Source organism: Toxotes jaculatrix, chromosome 20 (genome assembly GCF_017976425.1).
Source record: "Toxotes jaculatrix isolate fToxJac2 chromosome 20, fToxJac2.pri, whole genome shotgun sequence".
NCBI classification, from domain to species: domain Eukaryota; kingdom Metazoa; phylum Chordata; class Actinopteri; family Toxotidae; genus Toxotes; species Toxotes jaculatrix.
Genome location: NC_054413.1, coordinates 17,276,591 through 17,300,304, shown reverse-complemented (window position 1 = coordinate 17,300,304; position 23,714 = coordinate 17,276,591). Strand labels below are relative to the sequence as shown.

Genomic DNA, 23,714 nt, shown 5'->3' with positions numbered 1-23,714 from the left:
AGTTCGTACTCGTACAGCAGCATTTCTTTTCAGAAAGATGTCTCTGTAACTCTGAACACTGAACGCGCTGTCAACGGTTGTTGTAGGGACTATTTCTCAGGTGGACAGTAGCAAAGTGAGACATTTGACTGAACCAACCATTTAACCGTCTGGGACATGTTGACCTTTCTGTGTTATATTGGAGCAACTGGAGTTTAGTAAAGAGCCTGATACAGCAGCAGATGTTTTTCCTGATTATGATAGGCTGGTTAAAGTCAGTGCACAGTGGCCGACAAGTGATTGAGACATTTTATCTCAATGTGCAAACAACCTGTATTAGCAGATATGTTGAGAAAATACAGTATCCCTGTGTATGAAGAGGGAGACATCTGATACAGCATCAAAGACTTCCCAGAAACATCTCCCAAGCCACATCTTCTAGCTCCTTCCTGGGGGATCCCAAGGCGTTCCCAGGCCCGATGGGATGCGTAATCCCTCCAGCATGTTCTGGGTCTCTTCTCCTCCCATTTGGTTGTGACCAGAAAACCACTAAAGGGAGGCCAGGAGCAATCCTTATCAGATGCCTAAACCACTTCAACAAGATCCTTTTGACACAAAGGAGCAGTAGATCTACTCCGAGCGCACTCTATCCACAGCCATCCTGCAAAGCAAACTCAATTCGGCTGCTTGTATCTGATCTTTCATTGATCGGGTCACTTCCCAAAACTCGCGACCATTGGTGAGCGATGGAACATAGATTGACTGGTAAAGCAAATCGAGCGAGCAAACCACTGTTTAGTTTGATCCACTCTTATAAAAGGATGTGGTCAGAGATAGAGTCTACTGTGTGTTCTTGTGTTTCTCTGCTTTGTGTCTGTTTCTTTTATGGACTTCTCTTTCAGATCTTCAGCTTAAAATCATCCAAGTATAGTTGAGCTTAAAGACGTCAAGCAGTCAGTCTTCTCAGCCTTTAACAATATGTGGCAGGGTGAAGTGGCAGATTAGTCTGCTTACATGAAAGGACGGTGTCAGAGCACTTGTCTATTTTCTCTTGTTCTAGACATCCAGAGATTTATGCCATCTTGTCATTTATTGGGCCGTTGTGGGCGTCTTGGCTGTGTAATTATGAGGTCTGCTGCTCTTATGGGTTTGTGTGCGTAGTGTGGCGAGACACTTCAAAAGAAAACAGATGCAGTGGAGAGCTAATTCAGTTGTTTCCTCACTGCCAACATGCAGAGCTTGGCACTTAAAAATACATGTTGGAGAGACCTGGTAACCTCGGTGTCTGCAGAGAACTCAAACAAGAGGGAAAGGGCTTTATACCCCATGGTGTCATAGCACACTTCAAGTGCTGCACTGAACAAGGACTAAAGTTAGACCATGGAGTGAGTCAAGGTTAATCAAATGAAGAACCAGTCAACTTAAATCACCTCACATCATCGCAGACAAATTTCATGCCAGTTCATCTAACAGTTGTACAAATTTGCAAAATCTGGTCCAAATGTTTGGACCCACAAATAAAACAACCAATGCTGTCATCTCCTGAACAGCAGCAGCATGGCTACACACAGCAGCGGGCCATGTAGAGAAAACAAATCTGTCATCACGTTTAAGCACGTTAACACCTGTAGTGGTTAAGACAGAAGAGTGTCTGACACCAGCCGTTAGACCTTTAGGCGTGCTGTGAACCATAAGAGGGAACATGTTGAAAGAAGGATTTAACTCAGGTGCTCTTTAAAATGGAACATGCGTGGAACATGTTCAGCATACCCCCTCGTTCAGCATTCAGTCAAGAGGTCAGGTCACATCTGATTACATTTTATACTGCAAAGCTGAGCCTTTACAACCCTGAATGAAACCTAACGTGTGAGACTGCTGTGGGGATGATGACTACAGTTAGCGTCAGTCCACATTAAATAATGTATCTTCAGTCGAGTCTGTCTTTTAATTTTTAGTCTGGATTAGCCTGTAATCTAGGTGTAATGTTCAATTTCCATCCAGTTTCTTTCACTCCTCAACTGAGCTGCAGCTGAGACAGACTGCTGAAATTAATTCATCTTTTTCTAAATTTAAGATCCTGAAAACATGATTCATGCTAGAATTTGCTGGCTGAATTGTTATAATCCCTTTTATTTTGGCAGTCCTATTTCCTCTTGTTTGACTAATTTTTCATAAAGACTACAGTGACCAGCTGTTTTATGAAATTACTGAGAATTTTTTAAAGTATATGTGTATGTTTGTAACCCATTTAAAAAATGTATGGATTCAGTAGGAACCAGTGGAAGTGGAACTGAGTGCTACAGACAATGTAGGAAAAGAAAAAACAATTGAGAAACAGACATATTGTCGGTTTCGGTGTTGTCATGAGGTTTGTTCACAAAAATTAAAAAAAAAAAAAAATTTGCCAGTGTTGTCTTTCACCACCAGACACCCCAGGACTTTAGTTTTTTGGTGACTATTGTTTGATTTGATTTATTTATGAAGCCACAACACATACTGAATCTAAGAGATGTTATATTAGAGTGAGATCAGTTATTTCGAACATGATCACATGTAAAATAATTAATGCAAAAACAGATTTGTACAGATCCAGACGTAAACTTTCAGATTAAACTGGTGTGATGACGTTTGATGCTCCAAAAACCAGAGAAAATATGAAGTGTGTATGTTGGGACGATAACAACGTTGACGTGTCTGTTATGTGAATCTCATGTACTTAAAGAGTGAGCAGAACTGTCAGAGTTCTGCAGAGAAAACCATGTAACTTGACAAATGAATGGTCTGCAGCACCATATAATATATGTTTTACAGTTTGTTTCACATGGTCATTGCCAGTGCTGGTGCATTACAGTGGCACACACTGGAACATGTTCACATACCACTTGCATCGTAATACATTCAACAAATATAGTTAAACAGTAAGGAATGGTTTCCACTTTATTTGCATGTTGTGTTGTGGTTTAACCCTGTGAGACCTGAACTATGAAAGAATGGTCAGAAAATTCTAATTTTTCAAATATGAACTCTTTATTTGTCCCTTTGACAAAATGTAAAAAAAAAAAATTAAAAAAAAAAAATTCTAAGTATATTTTTTGTTTGTATCACACATGTCAAAACATTTAGAAAAGTGAGGAGTGTCTACCAGGAGTCAGTATACGAGCATAAGAGTTCATCTAAAAGGGTTAAATGCAAAGTTTATGCTTGATGGTGATGCAATGAGTCCCAGAAATGTGGGTATCATATATGATACGTACGGGCTCACAGGGTTAAAATGTGTTTTGTTTGTTGCCGTTCATTTTTATTTTAACAAGCTGCTGGCTTGCGGCAAGATCTCTGGCCACAGGACTCGCCACACCACAAGCTGCCCCTGCGTCAGTACTGTACCACCACCAAATCCAAAGTTTCCCTTTAAATTCAAAATGCACAAATTCAACAGACTTTCACGGACAGTGAAAGTCTGTTGATGGCTAGAAAGGGGCTTGTCATGTGATCTTTAATCAACCCAGTGCCTTTACATTTGTTTGTGCAAATTAATGAGATTTATAATAATTTTTAATAATGTTATAATAAGGTTTACTCATTAAAATTGAAAGGCCTTGCTTTTCAAGTGTTGAGCATGGGTTTGTTTTCAAAATTTGGCAAGTATGATTACATTATTTATTCCAGACTGTTTTATTACTGTTACATGGATGCAGAAAGAAGCTCATGCACAAAACCACTCATTTACTCATGTGTTCTTTCACTCACTTGCTCACAAAGCCAGAAGCACTGATTCCCCTTTGCTCTATAGTACTGCTGAACTGTGTACTGTGACGATGATCAGATGACAGATACTATATAACTAATGCTACCCTCTGGAAATGACGGAACTTATTCATAAAACCGCTGACATTTCTGTTGTGTCCTCAGGGAGAGAACGGAGATTCAGGGTTGGTTGGTGCTGCTGGAGCTCCAGGTGCCCCGGTAAGTTGACACTGATCATATATACTTGGCTTACATCTTAGCCTGCATGAAGTGATTTTACAGGGTAAACATGTCATATCCATCAGTTATTTGCCCGTTTGCTTGATATTAAAGCTAAAACACTACTACAGTGAAAATACAACAACTACAGTGGTCAGAAAAAAGAGATAAATGTATTCATGCAAATTATTAAACCATAATTAATGACTAAGTGCTCAGTGTTACAGCTGCTGATGAATGCAGAGACTGCTTAGAAAACATAATTCCTGTTAACTCAGCATTCTGTGGATATAACAAGCAGCTAGTTTTTAAGTGGTCCCATAAAGATTTGAAGGGAAGAATAATCAGGACATAAACATGAGAGCTCAGATTCATTGCCGCTTTTACACACTGCTGTGTGCTAGTAAACTCACTGAACACACACACACACACACACACACGGACAGTGAGTATCAGCAGACGGGTTCAGGTTGTTGTAATGAAACAATATCAGTTGGGTAACAGTATTGCACTAATACAAAGCAGAAAACAAAAAGCTGAATGACTTACATAAAATATCTGTTTCAAGCTTGCACTCTACTAAAAGACACATGAGATCTGTGATTTGTAATTTGCAATTTTATGATAACTAATAATAAAACTAATGATGCAGTCTCCTGGGGCGGTTACTTCGGTGGCAACAACCGCTTTTTTAAAACAGTAAGATTTTTTTTTTTTCACCTGTCAAATAGCTGATTTCTAGGAAGGCAGCATTTCTCCTGGAACCATCTGTGGAGAATGCTTTGCAAAAAACAGTAAAATAAACCTGATATTGTTTTTAAAACCACATTAGTCTTGCTGTTAATTCAGTGAACGGGGACACTGTGCCAGTTTTAAATGCCAAAGTTGATTCTTTGTACCTGAGAAAATAACCTTGACTGTGTCCTCAGGTTTATCTCAGTTTGGCCTTGGAGACAACACATTTGTAACAGAAAAACATGCATTACACAGCAGGTGTGGCGTGTGAAATATGCGGGCACTTAGCGGTCAGGCAGGGTCTAATGAAAAGCAGGGCTGAGTTGTATTTGAGGAAGTACTGGTAGGATGTTTTTTTTTTTTTTTTTTAACTTGACCTATATTAGTGACTAACTGTCGGAATGTCTTGGCTTCTGCTGCTTTGACTTTGATCATTCCTCATTTTTAAAATTGCGTAAGGTTGAACCCATGTGCTTTTAACATTAGGTTTCCTGGTTCACTGCCGCTCTCATGCCAGTAGTCATACTTAACATCTGGTCTGTTGAAAAAACCGTTAAACCAGGCAGCATTATGTGCACTCGACCATATCTATGCAACTCACAGGAGACATCATACTGCAGGTGCAGGGATGTAAAATTAGATATAAATAAACTTTGATAATACAAACATGATTTTTTTTTTTTTGGGCCATTCTGTTTTTTTTAATAGCCTTTTATATCAGGCAGTGAAAAGACTGGAATAAAAATAAAACACAGGTTTATTTATAAGTCAACATTTATTACTTAAAGGCCTCCGGCTAAAAGGCTCTTTGGAACAACACAACTATTGAGTGTTATGTTTATGTACTTTAAATGGTTCACACTTTTACATCCCATGTCTGCAAGAGTCGGACTGGTAAACTCATCACTGTCACACCCCATAACAGCACACCCATCTAAAGCACAGCACACACACAGAGGTACACATGTATTACATGTGTGCACAAACAAACAAGCACACACACACACACACACACACACACACACACACACACACACACACACACACACACACACACACACACACACCACACATCTTGCTGTGTGGTGGATATCTGTCTTGGTCAGTTTCACTGTAGCAGACAGCATTGCGTGCAGAGCAGCTCCCCACTGCATCCCAAAACAAATCCCCTCCCTTCTTAATCAAGCTGATGTTTACATGGAAAGCTGCGAAACACAAACAATGAACACAGGTTTTATTATTGTAAATAGTTTTACTATACTACGTTGTCCCAGTTGTAATTGCCTTGTAACTGAGGCTGCATAAAACTGTCTCCATGTTCATTTCAGGGTGTTTGATTATCACACAAAGTGAGACACAAACAGGCAAACAACTCTTACATGTATTACATTAAATGGATCTAGACTTGCAGCAAGCAGCTCTGCCAGTGAAGGTGTCTGCAGAACAGTTTGCAGTTTCTTTTTGACTGAATATTTTGTTAATGTACAGTGCATCTGGAAAGTTTTCAGACCCATTCAAGTTTTCTATATTTTGTTCTGGTTCAGACTAAAATGGACTGATTTATTATTGTTTTTCTCAGGCTCAGTCTACACACACATTGCAGTCGTACTTGTTGAAAGCGCACTTGGCAGCAGTGCTAGCATCGAGTCTTCTTGGGAATAATCGTGCCAGCTTGGCACACCTTTCTTTAGAAAGTTTCTACCATTCTTCTTGGAAGAATTATTCAAGCTCAGCGAGGTTGAATGGGGAACATCTGTGCGCAGCCATTTTCAGGCCTCTCCAGAGATGCTCAGTTGGTAGCTTGACCACTTCAGGACTTTCACAGGAGTTTTCCCACTGATCTGCTTCTTCTGTATTTTTCTGCATCCATCTGCCCTTCTATCCTGACTAGTCTCTCAGTCCCTGTCGTAGAAAAAACATCCTCGCTGCATAATGCTGCCACCATCGTGTTTGACCTTAGGGACGGCATTCATAAGGTGAGGACCAGTGGTTTACTCCATACAGTTCAGTCTTCCTCATGGTGTGACAGTCATTTAAGTGCCTTTTGGAAAACTCCTGGTGGGCTGTCATGTGCCTTTTAGTGAGGGATGCCTTCCATCTGGTGGCTCTGCCATAAAGGTCTGATTGGTGGTTGTCCATTTGTAAGGTTCTAAGGTTAAGATTAGGGAGAGATGGTTGCCATTCTCTACGTCCACTCTTTAAGCACGGATCCTCTCATCTCACTCAAGGGAAAATGGTAAATAGTCATATTTCCCAAAATGCTGGACAAAAAGTATTTAATTTACATGAAAGATATTCATACAGAGCCAAACAGATCATTAAATCTTTATACTTAATTAGGTACTTAAAGGATTATTCCAGTTCATTTCACCCTGGTGTATTTCCCATAAGTGTAGCTATTGTGACTCAATGGGTCGTGCTAAATTTGCACCCGCCACCTCCACTGTAGAGATTTCGGGAAACAAGGACTCATTCACAACAATATATAGCAGGGCAGATGTGTGGGCCTCCTACAGCTTTCCAAAAAGCTAAGATTTCAAATGCTTGTTTCTGAGTCTGACTGAAGATAAACAGACCTGGAACAGCTATAAACAGGATTTTTTCTTTAAATCTAATTTGCTTCTTGTACACCAAAGATGGAAAAAAACAACTTTCAGAGCTGTGTTGTTTCTTCCAGATTTCACAGTCAATTCATATGTAAATGACATTGGTGTTCATTTAATGATGTTATAACATTCAAGGCAAGGCTATAGCACAGGTTTGGCATTGGTTCTCATCACCACAAGCTGAGGCCACCATAACAAAAATAGGCCTCCTCTATTTGATTGTACTATACCATGCTGCCTGTTGATGATACTCATCATAGTATTGCTGCCGAACAAAACTGGTGGAACCCAATACTTTTTTTAAAGAAACAAGAGCAGCAGAACTACTTTTCTGAGTAACAAGTTTTAGCATAAAGGGAGTTTTTTCCTTATTTTGATCTGTTCTGACAGTCCCCAACTGATTCACAGCTGTTGTTTGGTCCAGAATATTTAGAATAAGTCAGTTAAAGTGTTTGGTCTTCTTTGTCATTGTCTCCTCTCCATGCCTCCTCTGGCCTCCCAGTTCATCTGTCGTCCTACCCTTCACTGTTCTGCCCTCTGCTCACCTCAGGTTCAAGGTATGATGATGTGTCGATAGCCAGGATCTGCTAAAGACAGCTCATATATCCTCATCCATACACTTGCGGGTACGCTGCTGAGAGATGGATGAGTAAGACGAATGTTACGATGCAGGACCCGCTTCTTTCTAATGTGTTTGTGAGTTTTTTTCTAGGTAAAATATTTGCTATCACCCACATCTGCGCTCATGTTTTTACCAGGAAAAATTGATGCTTCTCATATTTCATCTCACATTTAAATCCACATTTCCTGCCTCCACAATCTGACAAATCATTTTAATTAAATTCAAATCTGTTTGTTTGATCTGACACTGGAATATGACATTGACTAAATCTTTTACAGACAGAAAGATTAGGAGAAGACAACCGAAAGCACACAGGATGTCTCTTTGATGCTAAACATCCTCACTGTTGTTCCCAAAGTAAAGCCACCATGTCAGACACCTGCTGATACCGGGATCCATCAGACTTACTTTAAACCCCAGGGACCACACTTAGTTTACTTTATCACACATACACACGCAGCACACTTGTCTGTAGTGGAATAATCAGTGCAGGTTCACATAGTCTGAATCCAAATCACTTTGATCCTCCTGTATGATCCATTTGTGTTTGCATAACAGGTGGAGAGTCACACAGACGCCTTTCCAAAGCCTTTAACCATCATAAATCATGTACATCTGACAGGTGGTGCATGACATGACAAGACACCGCATAATGTAACCCCTATTCATATTTACTCAAAAACCTTATATCAGCACTATCTCTTAGGTTCACACGACAGTTTCCAGACTGTGGGGTTTTACTGTACAAGATGCGAAAGTCGTAACAACCAGACATCTTTGTGTTACAGTGATATACATTTAATAAGACTTCCACCATTTTTATGTAGATTTTGAATTTGTGCGAGAGTAGCTGCAGAGTCCAGGGATACTTCTGTGTGAGGATAAGGTGATAATGACCTGTGTCATTCCACCTGTTCATTTCCTCACTATTAACATAACATTATTGATTAGAGCTGCTTTAATCAATCAAACTGAGGGATGAGTGTTGAGTTCTTTGAAGGAGAAACATTTATTCAAACCACCACTGAAAAAAAATTATTTTGTCACACGATGTTTCCCTGTTTCCTAGAAATTATGTCTTTGAACATTTTACTGATAAGTTCAGTATCTACCTGTTCAGTATCTATCTGGTTGCAGTTATGGTTCCAACAAAATGGGTTTGCCGTTTCAGTTTAGTTGTATAGAAACATGATTTCTAGGGGACAGGGTGGCAGGGATGGCAGTTTTCTGCTATATGCCAAAGTTGAAAAGATAATCATGAAAGGTACATTAGTGTAATTCTTTCACCACCATGTGTGAAAAGGTCACAGTAATGTGTAAATGTGTGCTGAAGCTTGAGCAGTTGTCGCTCATGTGGACACCTGTGCTGGCTAAGTCAACTTTGATAAAAAGACTAAGAAGTGCTCACAATATTGGAAAATTTTAACATCTACGTTTACATGACAACGGAGCAAACTCGGTCATGAAGTCAGTGGGATGTGGTCAAAAGCCTCAGAACAAGCAAGTAACCTTGAGCGGAGGCTGGAATCATTTCTGTTCCATTACACAGCTGTGGTGCAGACACCTTGTTAAAGAGTACTTATATAATTAATGATGGCCATACTGTTTATGCAGCCAGCGCCTGAATCTGATGTAGTACATTCATGACATAGTAATCATATCACTTAATAGTCTGTGCCAAAATTTCATGTTCTAATGCTCCTGATTAAAAGGTGAAAATGAAAATCTCTGCATTGCTGATGGGCAGAAAGACAGACTAATTAAATTTTAAAAAAAGAAAAAAAAAGTAAAGTCCAACAATCAGACAATGAGTTTTGAGTTTTGAGAGCCAGGCTGTGTCAGAGCCAGCAGCCTGGCCCGCTCTGTTCTCCTGCTGTTGCTCTCCTGCTCATTATCAGAACAGTGGAGCTCATTTCCTCATCAGAACGCGGTGTAACAACTCCCACTCCTTCCGGAAGGAGACCAGGGTGAAAAGCTCAAACACACACACAGACACACACAGGGTCTCCACAGTAGTAATAATTTACATTTAATCAATTACATGTACTTACTTTTACTTACACTTACTTGAAAAGAGTTTTAGAAAAATCATTTCATTGACTCTGTCTGGATACATTCATTGTGCTCTTTTATTTATTATCTTATGCATGGTGGTTTGCTGAAACCAGGTCTGCTGGCTCTGTGTATTCCTGCTGCAGCCGTGCCCCCTCATGACGTTTCATAGCAGAATAATGAAAAACATCCTTGGCCTCCTCCATCCTTTTTTCCTTCTTCCACTGTCAGAATATGACTTTCAAATAGCGTTAGCAGCATCTTAACAGACCACAGTGCAGAGTGCAGCGGACTCTGAGGTCAGTATACATCAGAGGACCGTGCTGAAACTGAGCTTACAGAGAACACTGTGTCTGTTGTTTCAGAGCTAATAAATTTATCATATTTTTAAATAACTACTGTGGGGCGCAGAGCTGGTAAGAATTGTTCATTTATCAGTATTTACAAACATTTGAGTATTTTATGATTTTGTGCACTTACACAAAAACTTTCTGGAGGACCAGAATCCTCTGGCAGAAGGTCCTCCTCAATGGTCTCTTACCACGACACACAGGTAATACAAGAGTGACCTCAGAGCAAAAGTGTTTCCACTTGCAGGGTTTTAAACAGACACTCTGCATCTTGTTTTCATCACTCCAAAGGCCTGCTCAGTCACTGACGGAGCCTCAGCACAGTGCCTGTTGAAACACTGTTTGATTCTATCCCCTAGCGGCTGCCTCAAAGGTGTTATGATGGAAATTGGTTGCTTGAGATACAGATAGCTCCCATCACTTACAAGGAAATAGCCAGGCATAGCATAGTTTGGAAAGCGGCAAAGTCATGTATTGGACCTGGATTTCCTACAAAAATGTCCAAAAACAGTGTTGAAGCATGGCATGTCGAACCAAGTAGTGTTGCCTGTAGCTGAAACTCAGATTTTGGTTTGATTTTAATCCAGGATCCATCATTACAATCTCACTGCTTTGCTAAATGCTTCATGTCGTGCTGGTTTTGCAAAGTCTTGACGTGATGACGGTGAGCACGTCACTGTATGTGTGACAAAAGTTGGCGAAGGCGCAGTCGGCAATTCCACAAGGTGAACATTTGGATTCAGTCCAACATACCAAACTGGCACAACTGAGGAAATAACTACGCTGCAGGAAAATACCAGTTCATACCCAACCATCACACGTCTACACAGGCTGTCTGTTATTAGTATTTCTCATGATGTTTTAAGATGTTTTGATGGTTGGGTATACAATGCCAGCTGCTTGTTTGTGGTAGACAATATGGGGTAATTGAATATTGAATTCTCTCCATACATGAGTGGAGCCTCTCATTTTCTCTTTTTCACTCCCAGCTGCTTCTCAGCCTCCTTGTGTAGTTTGTGCTCCTGGTTGTGAGAAGAGAATGAAAAGATATGGTGAATCAGCAGATTGTTTGAAAGACTGGTTGTGAGTTGTACTGAAGAAAAATGTTATCTATCAAGATTTTTGAAAATGAGCAATTGTACAAAAGAGTTTAGAAATGAATACTGTAAGACTGGTAAGAGATTTTGCAACATTTCTGGTGTTTTAGGCTATTGTGAGTAGCACAGCAGATTAGTGAGCAGGTCTGCTTTATGGTAAAATTCAACTTCTACGTCCAGTTTCCTGTCTTTATACTAGGCTACTACAACTGAAGCTGTAGCTTCATATTTTGTGTGTACATGTTAAATGGGGTCGATCTTCTCATCTCACTCTTGGCAAAAGAGTGAATACACATACTTCCCAAACTGTCAAACTTTTCTTTAAAGTAACCGTACTGACAGTGGTCTGTAAATCTGTATATCATACTGCATCCCCAGTGCATTTAAGGAGGAGGAATCCTGAAACTCCCTGCAGTCCAAAATGCAGCATTCAAAAGCAATATTGCAGTATCATGGCGGCACAATGTAAAATTAGCTAGACAGGTCCGCTAGGCCAGGAACAAACTGGTCCACAGGCTTTCAAATGTGTCTTGTTTTTGTCCTGGAAGGTACTGTTAATACTGAGGGGATTATTCTGGTGAAATAAAGTAAACTGAATTACAGTGTATTCAAAAGATCAGAGTAAAACAAAAAATATATCCAAGACATCTCACTGGAACTGGACTGAAAACCTGATGCAACATTGTGTAATCTTGTCTTTCTTTCTTTCTTTGCGTTGTCCACAGGGTGTCGTAGGACCTCCTGGCGAAGTGGGTCCAAAGGTAAAATCTAACCTGAAAGTAACTTGTCGGTGTTGTTGGGGACTTGAAGTCACCCTCATCCGTTTATTTTCTGTGTTCTTGGATGTCTTTTTAGGGAGAGCCAGGGTTGCCTGGGCCACAGGGACTACCTGGAATAAAGGTAACACTGGCTTTAAAAGCAACTCTCTTTCAATTTACTTCAAGATGCTGAAATGATTCTTCTCAAGTCTCAACATTCTGCATGAGAACACTCATCTACAATAATCAACAAAATGACCTTGCATAAGAGAGGATGTATCCTCACATGGGGTCTTTTCAACACAGTATGAAGGCATTTAGTGTCACATGGGACCATAACTATGTCAGTGAGCCTGCACATATGGGGCTTGAACGTACTTAGTGGAGCTCAGCTGGATACTTGTTTCTTATTTTAGTTCAGACTAAAAACACATGCACAAGAAACTGAATTCTTGGAGAGAGTTTGGGGATGCGGTGGGATGCAGTCAGAAGACGAAGACTACATTGACAGACTTTTTGTCTCACAAAAGTGTGACCATTTGCTACAGCTGCAGACAGTTTTCCCCTTACTCCGACGTCCTACAGTCTAGTTTGTTTAAAGCATACTGAGGCCTTTATTCCCTCACCGTGAAGCTCTTTGCTGGCAGGTAAAGGGAAGCAACACGGAGATGGCACACGTCTCTGTACAGCCTCCGTAGGCCATCAGCAGTGATAAGGACTGCAGAGGGAATCTGGCATTCAAAACTGGGAGAAAAAAAAAATCTCCCCCTGCCCAAAGAAAAAAAAAAACCATATCCCCAAGAAGCCCTGTAGGGTCCAACACAGTTAGTCCACACTGGCTTTCCACAAGGGACCACATTTCTGATCCAAGTCCATGTCCATGTCTACTTAGCCCTCATTTAAGCCTCATGGGATCCACAAATCTAAAGCGTATCCCCAGCGGTTACCTATGTACTGTAACAAGTGGGTGACAGGCTCTATCTGCTTTCACGTCCGTCTTTGAGCAATGTGGTCTAATCTCCTGGACTAGTACTCCACACACAAACCTGCTCACATTACCGTCTCTGCAGTGGGCTTATAATGAGATCATTAATTTGGGCCGGGCGCCATATGAGTCCATTTGATTTATTTAGCAATGCCATTAAGGTGGTGAGTGGTTGTTAATTTAGAGTCAAAGTCAGATGAGTGCGTGTGGGGTTATGGCTGTACACACAGTAAGGGCACCCCCCCTCTGGTAAACAAGATTACACAGGGACAGATGGAATTACAGCAGAGCATTGTGAGCACACACTCCTCTATGGTGATGATTGGGTGCTGTGTTCATGGGCTCTGCAGCCCTCTTGTGGTAAAAAGAAGCAGTACAGACACATGGAGTAAAGAATAGGTTCAGTGAATCATGGAGGGACATTGATCGTGTCTCACACATTGAGGACAAGGACACATTTGCATTTCATAAACCTGTTAAAATCTATTGGTGGATGATCATGGATCAACATATCAAACCAAAAATGTTTCAGTACCTCTTCTGTAATCTGATCCAATGTATGAAACATAAAGACTAAAAGCTGTTGGTCTGCTGCACACAACCAAGAGCACAGAGGTCACCTTTCCACAACCACAAGCTTCTTCTTTTAGTCTTCATCCTACTCTTTCTATTTTTATCAGCAGAAAGGAGAACTGCTATGACATTATGCCTGCAGTGGGCCTCTGACTTATGTGACACACTGATACAGACACACACATCCACACATAGTCGGGAGGAGGAGGAGGTAGCATGAGCCACCCCTGGTATCTAGGCAACCACATACAATTTTGTGATGACAAATATGCATAGAAGTCAAACTAAATGTTCGATGACCCAACCGACACCAATCAAATTTGGCATTTCAAATGTTCCCACTCCCGGTTCAGCTCCTTGTTTATCAATAGACATGCAACGGTTTGTTTCCTGTTGATTGACATGATGTGCTTCATATCCCTGTGCTGTCACGATCGCTGTGTTCCCACAACAAACGATCAAATTTTGTATTTGATTCTACCAACATGTAATACTTTCATTAACTAAAAGTCAATGAAAAAAAAGATTTCACGTACAAACAGCTACTTGAGTCCCAACAAACATTTGCAGTTGTGCAGTTGTGCTGTAACTTTTATGCAGGGTTACTTTCAAGGCTCAGGAACATATCATTAATGAACTACATTAGTTTTTGAGGTCACAGGTCATGCTAAAAAAAGCTCCATTTATCAGGCAGGGCTCAGACCAAGGACTCAACAGGACAATTCGAAGACGACAACTCAAAGGGTGGAAAGTAAAGGCAGGCTTATTAACAGGCAAGGGTGGGTACACGGTAAACCAGTAGGAACAGGCAGAGGTAGCCAAATCGAAAGGCTAACTCTGGAAATCACAAGGGAGAAGCAAGGTCTATATTAACACTGGAAACACACAGAGAGAACAGGCTGGAATGCTTGACTCAAAGGACAAAGACAAACTGAAACAGAACAAAGGGGAAGACACAACTAAAATACATGAGGGGGCGGAGAGAGACAATGGGAAACAGGTGCAACACATTAGGGCGGGGCCAGGTAATCAAACAGGCGGGAAACAACAACTAACAGAGTTAGATATTGGGATCTTCATACTCTACTGGAATTATAGTAACATATTTGCAATACTGAATATTTAGAATTGGGATTGGTTCGTACTAATATTAGGAACTTTTTGGACCATATGTCAACAAATACTCCGATTTGTACAACAATATTAAAGTCATGATGATTGTTAATTATTTTAAAATTTCTTTATGCTTTGGTATTTTATTGAAAAAGGCTCATGTCACTTGTCTTGACCCTTGCAGTCAATCAGTTTACAAGACAGTAGATTAATTTGTGTGTGTTTTTCTTCTGTGGTGAAGACAAGTGGGGAGATAGATCAGCTAACACACGGCTTCAAGCTGGGTTCTTGATAGAGCAATGCTTTGTTGAATATGCAAACTCAGTGTGTGTTTACATGCCCAAGTGTGCAAATGTGGACCTGCATGAGTTTGTTCCGTGAATGTGTTTGTGTGTGAGTGTGTGTATGTGTATGCGTGAGTGTGTGTGTGCTTGTGGACCTGAGCCATCTCATTTCTTCCTCAGTGCCTCCTGACTAAGCCGTCACGCACCCTGTCATATTCAGCCCAAAGCACTGTGTCTGTCTCTTTCATCTCATTCTCTCTCTCCCTCTCATTCTCTTCCTCTCTCATCCCTTCCATCCCCTCCCTCTCCTTTTTTCCTTCTCTCCTCCAATATCTTTCTCCGTCCAGGGAATCGAGGGGCCCCGGGGGCCGCCCGGAGAGATCGGCCAAGATGGTCCCAAGGTCTGTGCGTTGAACGTTATAATTAGTTATTATGCTAATGGCCTGCTTCTCCCCAACCACTCGGCTATTCTCAGCCTGTTCTAATGTTGTACCCTCCCTCCCTGTTCTCTTGATGTTCCCGTGGAGAAAACTGCATTCTGAGAGGGAGTCAGCTTGTTTGGAGTCAAACTGTAGGTGTTTCTGAATATGTGATAAATGCCAACCTGCCAAGGACGCTTCATTTGGACTGTTGTGCGCATGTATGCGTGCATTTTCTCTGCTTCAAAGAATTGGTTGAAATTTCACTCATTTTAGACATTTATGCAAACTGAGGTTTTACAGTATTTAAAAATTAGGGAGCTGGTTACAGATTGAAGGGGCACTCCACTGATTTGGTACTTGGACTTCTGTAAAGTTGGACAATTTGCAAGAGACACTTCAAAGCAAGATTGGTCAAAATCAATGCAACAAAGACAGTGATAGACAAAAATGACATTAAACTGACCTTTAAGTGTAGAATCAGTGGACGTCCCCCTTAAGGGGGTTCTGCTTTTCTCTTCCCAAAGACTAGTACAAGGGCCACAAGGACATGCACTTATTTCCCTGACCTTGAAATGCACATTTCCTGTCCCTCTGGACTTTGTATACTCAGCGCAGCACGCACAGCACAAAGATGGAAAGAGAGGCAAGGAGTGGAAGATGGGAGTCTCATGCATATGAAAATGAAAATTGTCTCTTTGAACGCTTTGCTGAGACTGAGGGCCAGGCCTGTTTTCAGCAGTGTGGTAAACTAGTAAATGAATTTACTGAATTCAAACATTTTAAATTAAAAAGGAATTTAATTGAATTTCAAATTTATCATTTCAAATGTGACTTAAATGCCAGTGAAGCATTCTGTACTGAGCTAAAGACTCAATCGGTTGTATCCACACCTGCTTTTACACCTGGATGAAAACGTTCCTGTCAGGTGACTAAATTCCCACAGAAGTCTGAAGGTTGTGTGTTCCATCTGCAGCCACTAACTGCAGATGGAACACACAACATGTATTGTTACACACAATGATCCACTGTGGCTACCTTGATTAAATTATGCGTAACAAATATCAGGCAGCTGCAAAATAACCACACAAACCTCTGTGCCTCTGCGCACATCAGGCTGTTTGGTGAGGACTTGGAAGCCTGTTTACGCAAGACATCCTTAGACATTTAGCACGCAGTTCACTCAGTTCTCATTCACTCTTTCTACACATCCACAAACACTGGAGCACAGGGGCCAACGCCTCCTTTTTTCTGCTGCTGTAACAATCAAATACTCAAGTTAATGTGTCAGTAATAATAATCCAACAATGCAAATCATGTAATAATATGATTTAGAACATTTTGCTGATAATATTTACGGATGTGCTTTTACTTATGTAGATTTTTGAAAGCAGTACATGTAACAGTATTTTTACACTGTGGTACTGCTACTTGTAGTTAAGGATCTTAGTAGTTATTCAACCAGCGACAAAAACACACTTCCCCTCTTCTTAAATTAATTTTATTGTAGCCTGGATCATATTCTGAAAATACAGCACGACTCATCTTTGAGCCATTTTTGTGATGTGCTGCTGCTGTGATTGGCACGGCTGTTTAACAGGCAAGAGACCAGTAATGTGATTGGCTGAGAGGATAATGACTAATCATTGCATACTGTGATTTATGTCCCTCTTCACTCCACCTCTTTGTGCTTGGCGTGACACCCCTATATGAATGCAAATAGCCGCTACACTCTGATATGCCCTCGATGACCTGTGTGCTGCTCTCTGATTGCTAAATATTGCCCTAAGAGCTGTTAAAGACTAGATTCGGAAATGCATATTGTCAACACGAGGCCCTCACAAGTATTGCCATACTAATGTGGTGTGTGTGTGTTTTATTCAGGGAATGTGTGGAGATCCAGGGGTTGTTGGTTCTCCTGGTCCATCAGGTCAGAAGGTGAGTGGAGGAGGCGATTATCGAGCAGATTACACTGTTTCCTACAACCCCTGTCCTCACTTCACCTTCCTCTTTTTTTTTTTTTTGTCTGTGTTTTCTGCTTTGCCTTTTTCTAATCCCTCTGCCTTAGTGCCTTTTATTTATTCATATACAATAGATATTCTCAGAGAGTTTCAGGTGCAGTCTTCTGGTAGATATGCAGTGTCAAAGTCATATTCTCTGATAGGCTCATAACAAGAGCAGGACTAATGTTCATCAGCCAGAACAAAATTACTGTCATTTGTTGTGTTACACAAAAATCAGAATGGAGTAATGACAAAATAGTGTATTTTGTCAAACACTGATTGATGATGGTGATGACACAGATATATTTTACTGTGTCCAAAAGCAGATATCCTATTTGTAAGTTGAATCAGTGCAAAAGTACAGTTATATCAGATATCAGTTCCTTTCTGTATTTAAATATTCAACTAAACCTTCTTTTAATGGAATTTCACATGTTCTCTGTTTCACCAACACAGTTGCTGGGACAGATGACACACAGATCACATATTGTGGTCTATAGATGATTAGGCTATTTTTGTGAAACGACCAAGTAAATGCAATGCTACACAATACAACACAATGATAACTGATTTTCTTCCCCAGTGGGCTAGAAAAGTCATTTGCCCCTTTAAGCTTTTATTAGCTGCATTTTAGCCCAATAGAGGTCTTTGTCAGGCAAGAAGGACTCAGAGACGATGCCCGAATGAATTTTAATTTCTCTGATTTATCTACACAAAGACATGATGAATCTTGTCAAACTGTAGAACAGCAAATACTGTTCTACAGTATAAGTACCCTCCTGCACTTGACCTTCTCCATCTGTTCTCCCTTGTTTGTCTTTTTTTTTTTTTTTTTTTTTTCCCTTACTCTCAAAATCAAGTCCAAGAAGAGGATTAGGGTGTTTGGCACACTGGATTCACAGTTTGAGTGGTCGTATGTCTCTGCCATGATTGAGAGTGCACCCCTCAGCATTCACTTGCCAATAGCATGTACACTATTTGCACCTTTATTTCCCACTCCCAGCAAGTCTGCACTGCTGCCCACATGAAAGTGTGAGTCTGAGAGTATTCAGCATGGTGGTGGGATTAGTGGGGGCACCACTAATTCCCCCTGAGGGATCAGGGTGCGATCGTGGTGACAGCTTTTGCCTTTTCTCTTTTCTAAACCAACCTCATTCTCTGTCTCTCTCCTACCATCCTGACAGCCGGTTCTTAATTCACCAGCCTTGCAGTTCGAATCCTGCCGATGAGTGACAGCTACACTTTTAATGCCACTTGTTTGTTAAGTGACATGTTTCCGAGCAATTACACCCATAAATGTCAAGCATTGTGATGTTAAAGAAGACTCTGAGTTGTCTCTGTTGTGCTACTTAATTACAGGTAACCTTGGTTATTTTGAAGGTGCCATCCTTCAAAGCAGATGTTACTTTAGCTTTTTTTTTTTTTTTGGAAATGACGATTTCATGGAGTGTTTGAAAAGTTTTCACTCAAGCGTCTTTATAAGCCATATTTATTCAGCCTTGATTACTGGCTAAGCACATTTTCTTTTTCACTGCAGCAGGAAGTTATCACAGGGGATTGAATTGCTAGTCACACACACACCTGAAAACTGCTCAGGTTTTATGTTTTTGACCACTTTTTGAATACTTTATTTTAGCACTCTTCTTTTGTCTGCTAGATGAAGATGCTCCCTTGTTGGATCCCACACAAAAAACATGTTGGGTACTACACATTTCCATCCAGTGTGAAATAACTGAGGAATACTACTTCCTACTAATCTTTTTTTTTAAAAAACGTTTTCTTTGCATCTATTGATTCCCAAAGATCAATAACCTTTCACCTTTCCAGGGCTCAACGGGGGAGCCAGGTTTTCCAGGGCTGCCAGGTGGCATGGGGCTGCCAGGGTTTAAAGGTCACAAGGTCAGGAAGCCCACAAGGAACCAATGCCGATGACAACGTAGATGTGCAAAGCGAAATAAATGATTTGCATCGTTCTGTTTTCACTAAATGAAGTCTACATTTGGCTACAAAGTCGCCACCCTATGAATGATTTATAGCTTTAGCTGTCAGGAGCTTACATGATTTACATGTTGTACTGTAGAAACGCTGGCAGCTTAATATTATACATACGTGTTGATGTATTATTCATTCCTTGCTTAGATGACATGATTAATTTTAATGATGCTGAAGGTTGTCCTTCACACTTCAAAAGCCGTACGCCCAGGCACACAAATACAGTACAAACAGTCCTAATCCGGATCAGTCTGCTTAACATGCTGTGTTTTGTTTTCTGTACAGTATACTGTCAACAGGACATTGATGCTATTTTTCTAATATTAATTCCTCAGGCTGCATTATTTAGATTTTGATGTCATGCTGTCAGTGTTAAGACAAGCTGTAACTTGGCCACGCTCTAACGTTCCGTATTATTATATTTTTTTAGGGGGAGAGAGGACTGGGTGGCTCTAAAGGAAACCAGGTACTGTACTTTTTCTTCACTCTTCTACCTCATGCACACTGGTTCGTGAGAATCTGTGTTTGAGTTAGCACTTCTGTCACATGATTCCTGTTTTTTTCCTGTTTAAAGATAAAATTAAAACTTTATTGAGAATCAGAAAACATCAGTTTGGCTTTAAAGGATTTAGCGTTGTTGGTAAAGCAGACTGACCAGTTGACAAGATCATGCCGAGCGATCAGTGAATCTCTCCCTCAGAGATCCTAGAGAACAGTCCACAGGTGGATTATATGTCCCTCTAGAAATAAAGGATTAATTATTAATTACTAATTAAAAACTAATTACCGAAAAACTAACCTGATAAATTCAATGAATAGCTAATTTATTTGTCTCCCCTGTTATACTGTTTACAGTTTCCTTTTCATCCAGAGCTATATAATAATTGTGCAGGATGCACTGCTGTCAGCTCCACTATCTCATTCGATGCTACCAGAAGCAGCTTAAGTCAGAAATTGTCAAATATCAGGCTGTATAATAATGTTAGCTATTTTGTTGTTTTCCTTAAATTTCTCTCTGATTGGACTAGTGCTTGTTGTGCTTGATATCCAGCTCCATTTTTTCACTTGTAATACAGTTTGAAGTGTGACTCTTCATGCGTGCAGTCAAAACAATTACAGGTGTTTGCTGAACTGTACGTCTGCAGTTGCCACATTGAAACCAGGCTCAGTGAGGATCCGTAGCAATGAAATGTGTAGTGAAAGTTTCTTTCAAAAGGTTTTTGGGAAATGACTGATTGAAGTTGTTTTCTATCAGTAGGATGGTTTGCATTGTATGAACAAGCTAACAGTTATTCAGTTCATTTGTAAACACAGTTGTTCCAAAACTGGACTGGAGTTTAGGTTCCAGCTTCTAGCTGCTTCTAGACAATGTAAGTTGACCTGTCTTAATGGTAAAGTTGATTTAATTTAATTACATTGTTTATGGGATTTTACTTCTTCTGATCTCAGTAGCGACTTCCCTCATGGATTCTTTTTTAAAAAGCTGGTGCAACAATCTTTCCTAACCACTGATTGGAGTGTGAAACATCTGTCTCTAATCTCATGGCAACTATAGATGCATGCAGCAGCTATTCAAGTGATTCAGCAATATTGTTGTTTTTTTTTTTTTTTCCTTTTGCTGCCAAATTTAAATGTGTTACGGTGGCACTGATGTACATCAGCCGCTCTACTTCTGCCACTGTGAACACAGCATCAATCACGAAATGAACAATCAAAGCATGTGATGAATGCTCTGATTCAGTTGCTCCCCTGTACACGCACTAATGGAAAACAGTGTGAAGGCACAGAGGAGCAGAGAAAGAAGAGCAGTGTGTTACAGTGCTGCAGGATGCAGTTGGAAAGCCACACACAAGATAAAAAGTCAGGTTTGTTAAAGGTCACTGTTAGCCAATTCCTATTCCCTCTCTCCCTGGGTTTCTCTTATTGGCTGCTAGTGGTAATCATGACCTTTTCTCTGCTCACACACACACACGCACACAGAATGAAGACATGGAGCAGCACACAGCAGCACATAGGCATATCTTCACCGACACACTGTTGTTGCACATATTCAGTCTCACGCTTGCACACACGTACACACACCAGAGGAGGCCATATCGGCATGTATGTAAACAAACTCACACAAAGCCTCAGTTAATCATGATGTATGTCTTTGCAGGGGGAGAGAGGCAGAGATGGAGATCCAGGGACTCCCGGTGTGCCTGTGAGTGCAGAACATTTCTCTTTCCACTGGGGGGCAGCGAAGCTTATGTTTGCAAAGCTTTAGCAGAGACACTGGGCTCTAAATGTGTGTTTGTGTGCGTGTGAACTGTTACATGAAATGTCCCCACAAGGGCATGAGGATGAGGAGCAATGTCTTAGCCAGTCTGCATGTACAAGGAGTAAATTCTTAACCCCTTCTCAACCAGAAGTTTCTGGTTAAGATGTCAGTTAGGTTAAGGTAAGATAGGAGTAGTGTTAGGATTATAAATATGATATATGTATGATACTACAGGCTTTGAATTAAAGCCCTGAACGTGATTTTTAATTTTTTGTCTGTTTGTAGTTAATAAGATAAATCCCCTAGTGCAAGATACCATAAAAACTTTATCCTGGGATAAATATGAGAATAATTAACTCTAATAATATAAGACCTCTCTGAAAGTGACTTTACAAGATGCTTTGCAAGATTAAAATCAGACAGCATAAAAAAGAAAAACACATAAAAATGCAATAAAAGGCTAAATAGAAAACAGTACAAGTGAACAGAGCAGGATAAAACAAACAAAAAAAAAACACATTAAATGAGAAGAGACAAAATAAAAATCAGAGAATAAAATGACATGGAAGCTTCAGAGAGTTATATAAAATCACAGAATCAAATAAAATGTGTTATGAAAAAGTAAACTTTCAGCAGGGATGAGGTAAGGGACTTAACTGAGCTAATCTGTTTAGGAGAGTTGTTCCAGAGTCTCAGGCTGCTTGTGGCAAAGCCAGCACCCGCTTTGGTGTTCAGGCTCAACCTCAGGACCATATAAGGATCATAGTGTCACGGTTTGGATTCTTGGAATAGTACAGAGGAATCGACACAGTCACTCAGTGGGACGATTGTCTGATTGTCAAATGACCGTATATTTACAGTATACAGTCAATCAGCATAATGGGTCTGGCTCTCTCCAACCTTGCTCTACACATGCTCAGCAGGTTAGTTGCTGTTCCCTGAACAACATCGGAGGAAGTCAAGACAAAAAAAAAAAGTAGCATGGGAAAAGGCATTTGTGGCGTGAGATCTGCGTCAGTTGCGTGGGTCTCGTGGTCAGGACATGAGAGTTTGCAGCCCTGCATTAACGATGGCTTTGCTCTGTTTAAGTGTCCCAGTAAGTTATGACTGTGACAGATAGCCAGCACGAACAATACCAAAACACTGAGAATGTCAAAATGTCTTCTGTGAAAAAGGCCTATTGTGACTGATATGGCATATTCCCAGCTGGCTGGCATGTTAGCTATTAGCTCACCACATTGAGGAGCTCAACAACTAGCCTTACGAGTGGTCTCTACAGCTCTACATCACCAAGTTTTTATAATGAGCTATTTCACTATTTTGTACTTTTTAGCGAGGGTGGTGTTCCTGATCACCTAATGGTGATTACAAGACTCTATCCCCTGTAAAATCACAGCTTTTTTTTTTTTTTAATTTAAATAGAGAGATTAAACAAACAAACTATAATGTGTTGAGCCTTAGAAGTGCTGGAAGGCAGATTTCATTGCCTCTGGACAGAGCCAGGCCAACTGTATTCCCCTGTCTGTGCTAACCCAGTCTACCTTGCTGCAGGCTGTAGCTTCACATTTACTGCACAGACAAAAGGTGGTATCGATCTTCTCATTAAACTCTCAGCAAGGAAGTGAATAAGAATATTTCCCAAAATGTCAAAGTATTCCTTTGATGACGAAACAAGGTGACAGGTGTGGCCTTTTTAATAGAATGAGACACAGATGTGGAGGAGCTGAGTCAGGTGAGTGACAGGAGTGGGAAACCAAAGAGGTGCTACTACTAGTAAGTTGCGAAAAAAAAAAAAATCTTCATAAAGAATTATTATAAGAGTCATGAGGACACTGGTGCTATAAATAAATAAAAATGTGCCCAAATCCACTTGAGAAGAAATCAATGCAATCGTAAAATTCTCCTGTAGCCAACAGAATAAGG

General features: G+C 40.5%; 1 protein-coding gene across 3 annotated transcripts in view; it reads left to right on the top strand.

The window, feature by feature from the left end:
* si:dkey-225n22.4 (collagen alpha-1(XXI) chain) overlaps positions 1-23,714 on the top strand; it is a 60,416-nt gene that overhangs the window by 24,733 nt on the left and 11,969 nt on the right. For all 3 annotated transcript variants that reach the window (XM_041066067.1, XM_041066066.1, XM_041066065.1), the window contains exons 19-26: positions 3,889-3,942; positions 12,130-12,165; positions 12,260-12,304; positions 15,465-15,518; positions 17,421-17,474; positions 19,367-19,438; positions 19,962-19,997; positions 21,690-21,734. In XM_041066067.1, the coding sequence (XP_040922001.1) occupies positions 3,889-3,942; positions 12,130-12,165; positions 12,260-12,304; positions 15,465-15,518; positions 17,421-17,474; positions 19,367-19,438; positions 19,962-19,997; positions 21,690-21,734 (396 nt within the window). The remainder of the gene's footprint in view (positions 1-3,888; positions 3,943-12,129; positions 12,166-12,259; positions 12,305-15,464; positions 15,519-17,420; positions 17,475-19,366; positions 19,439-19,961; positions 19,998-21,689; positions 21,735-23,714) is intronic.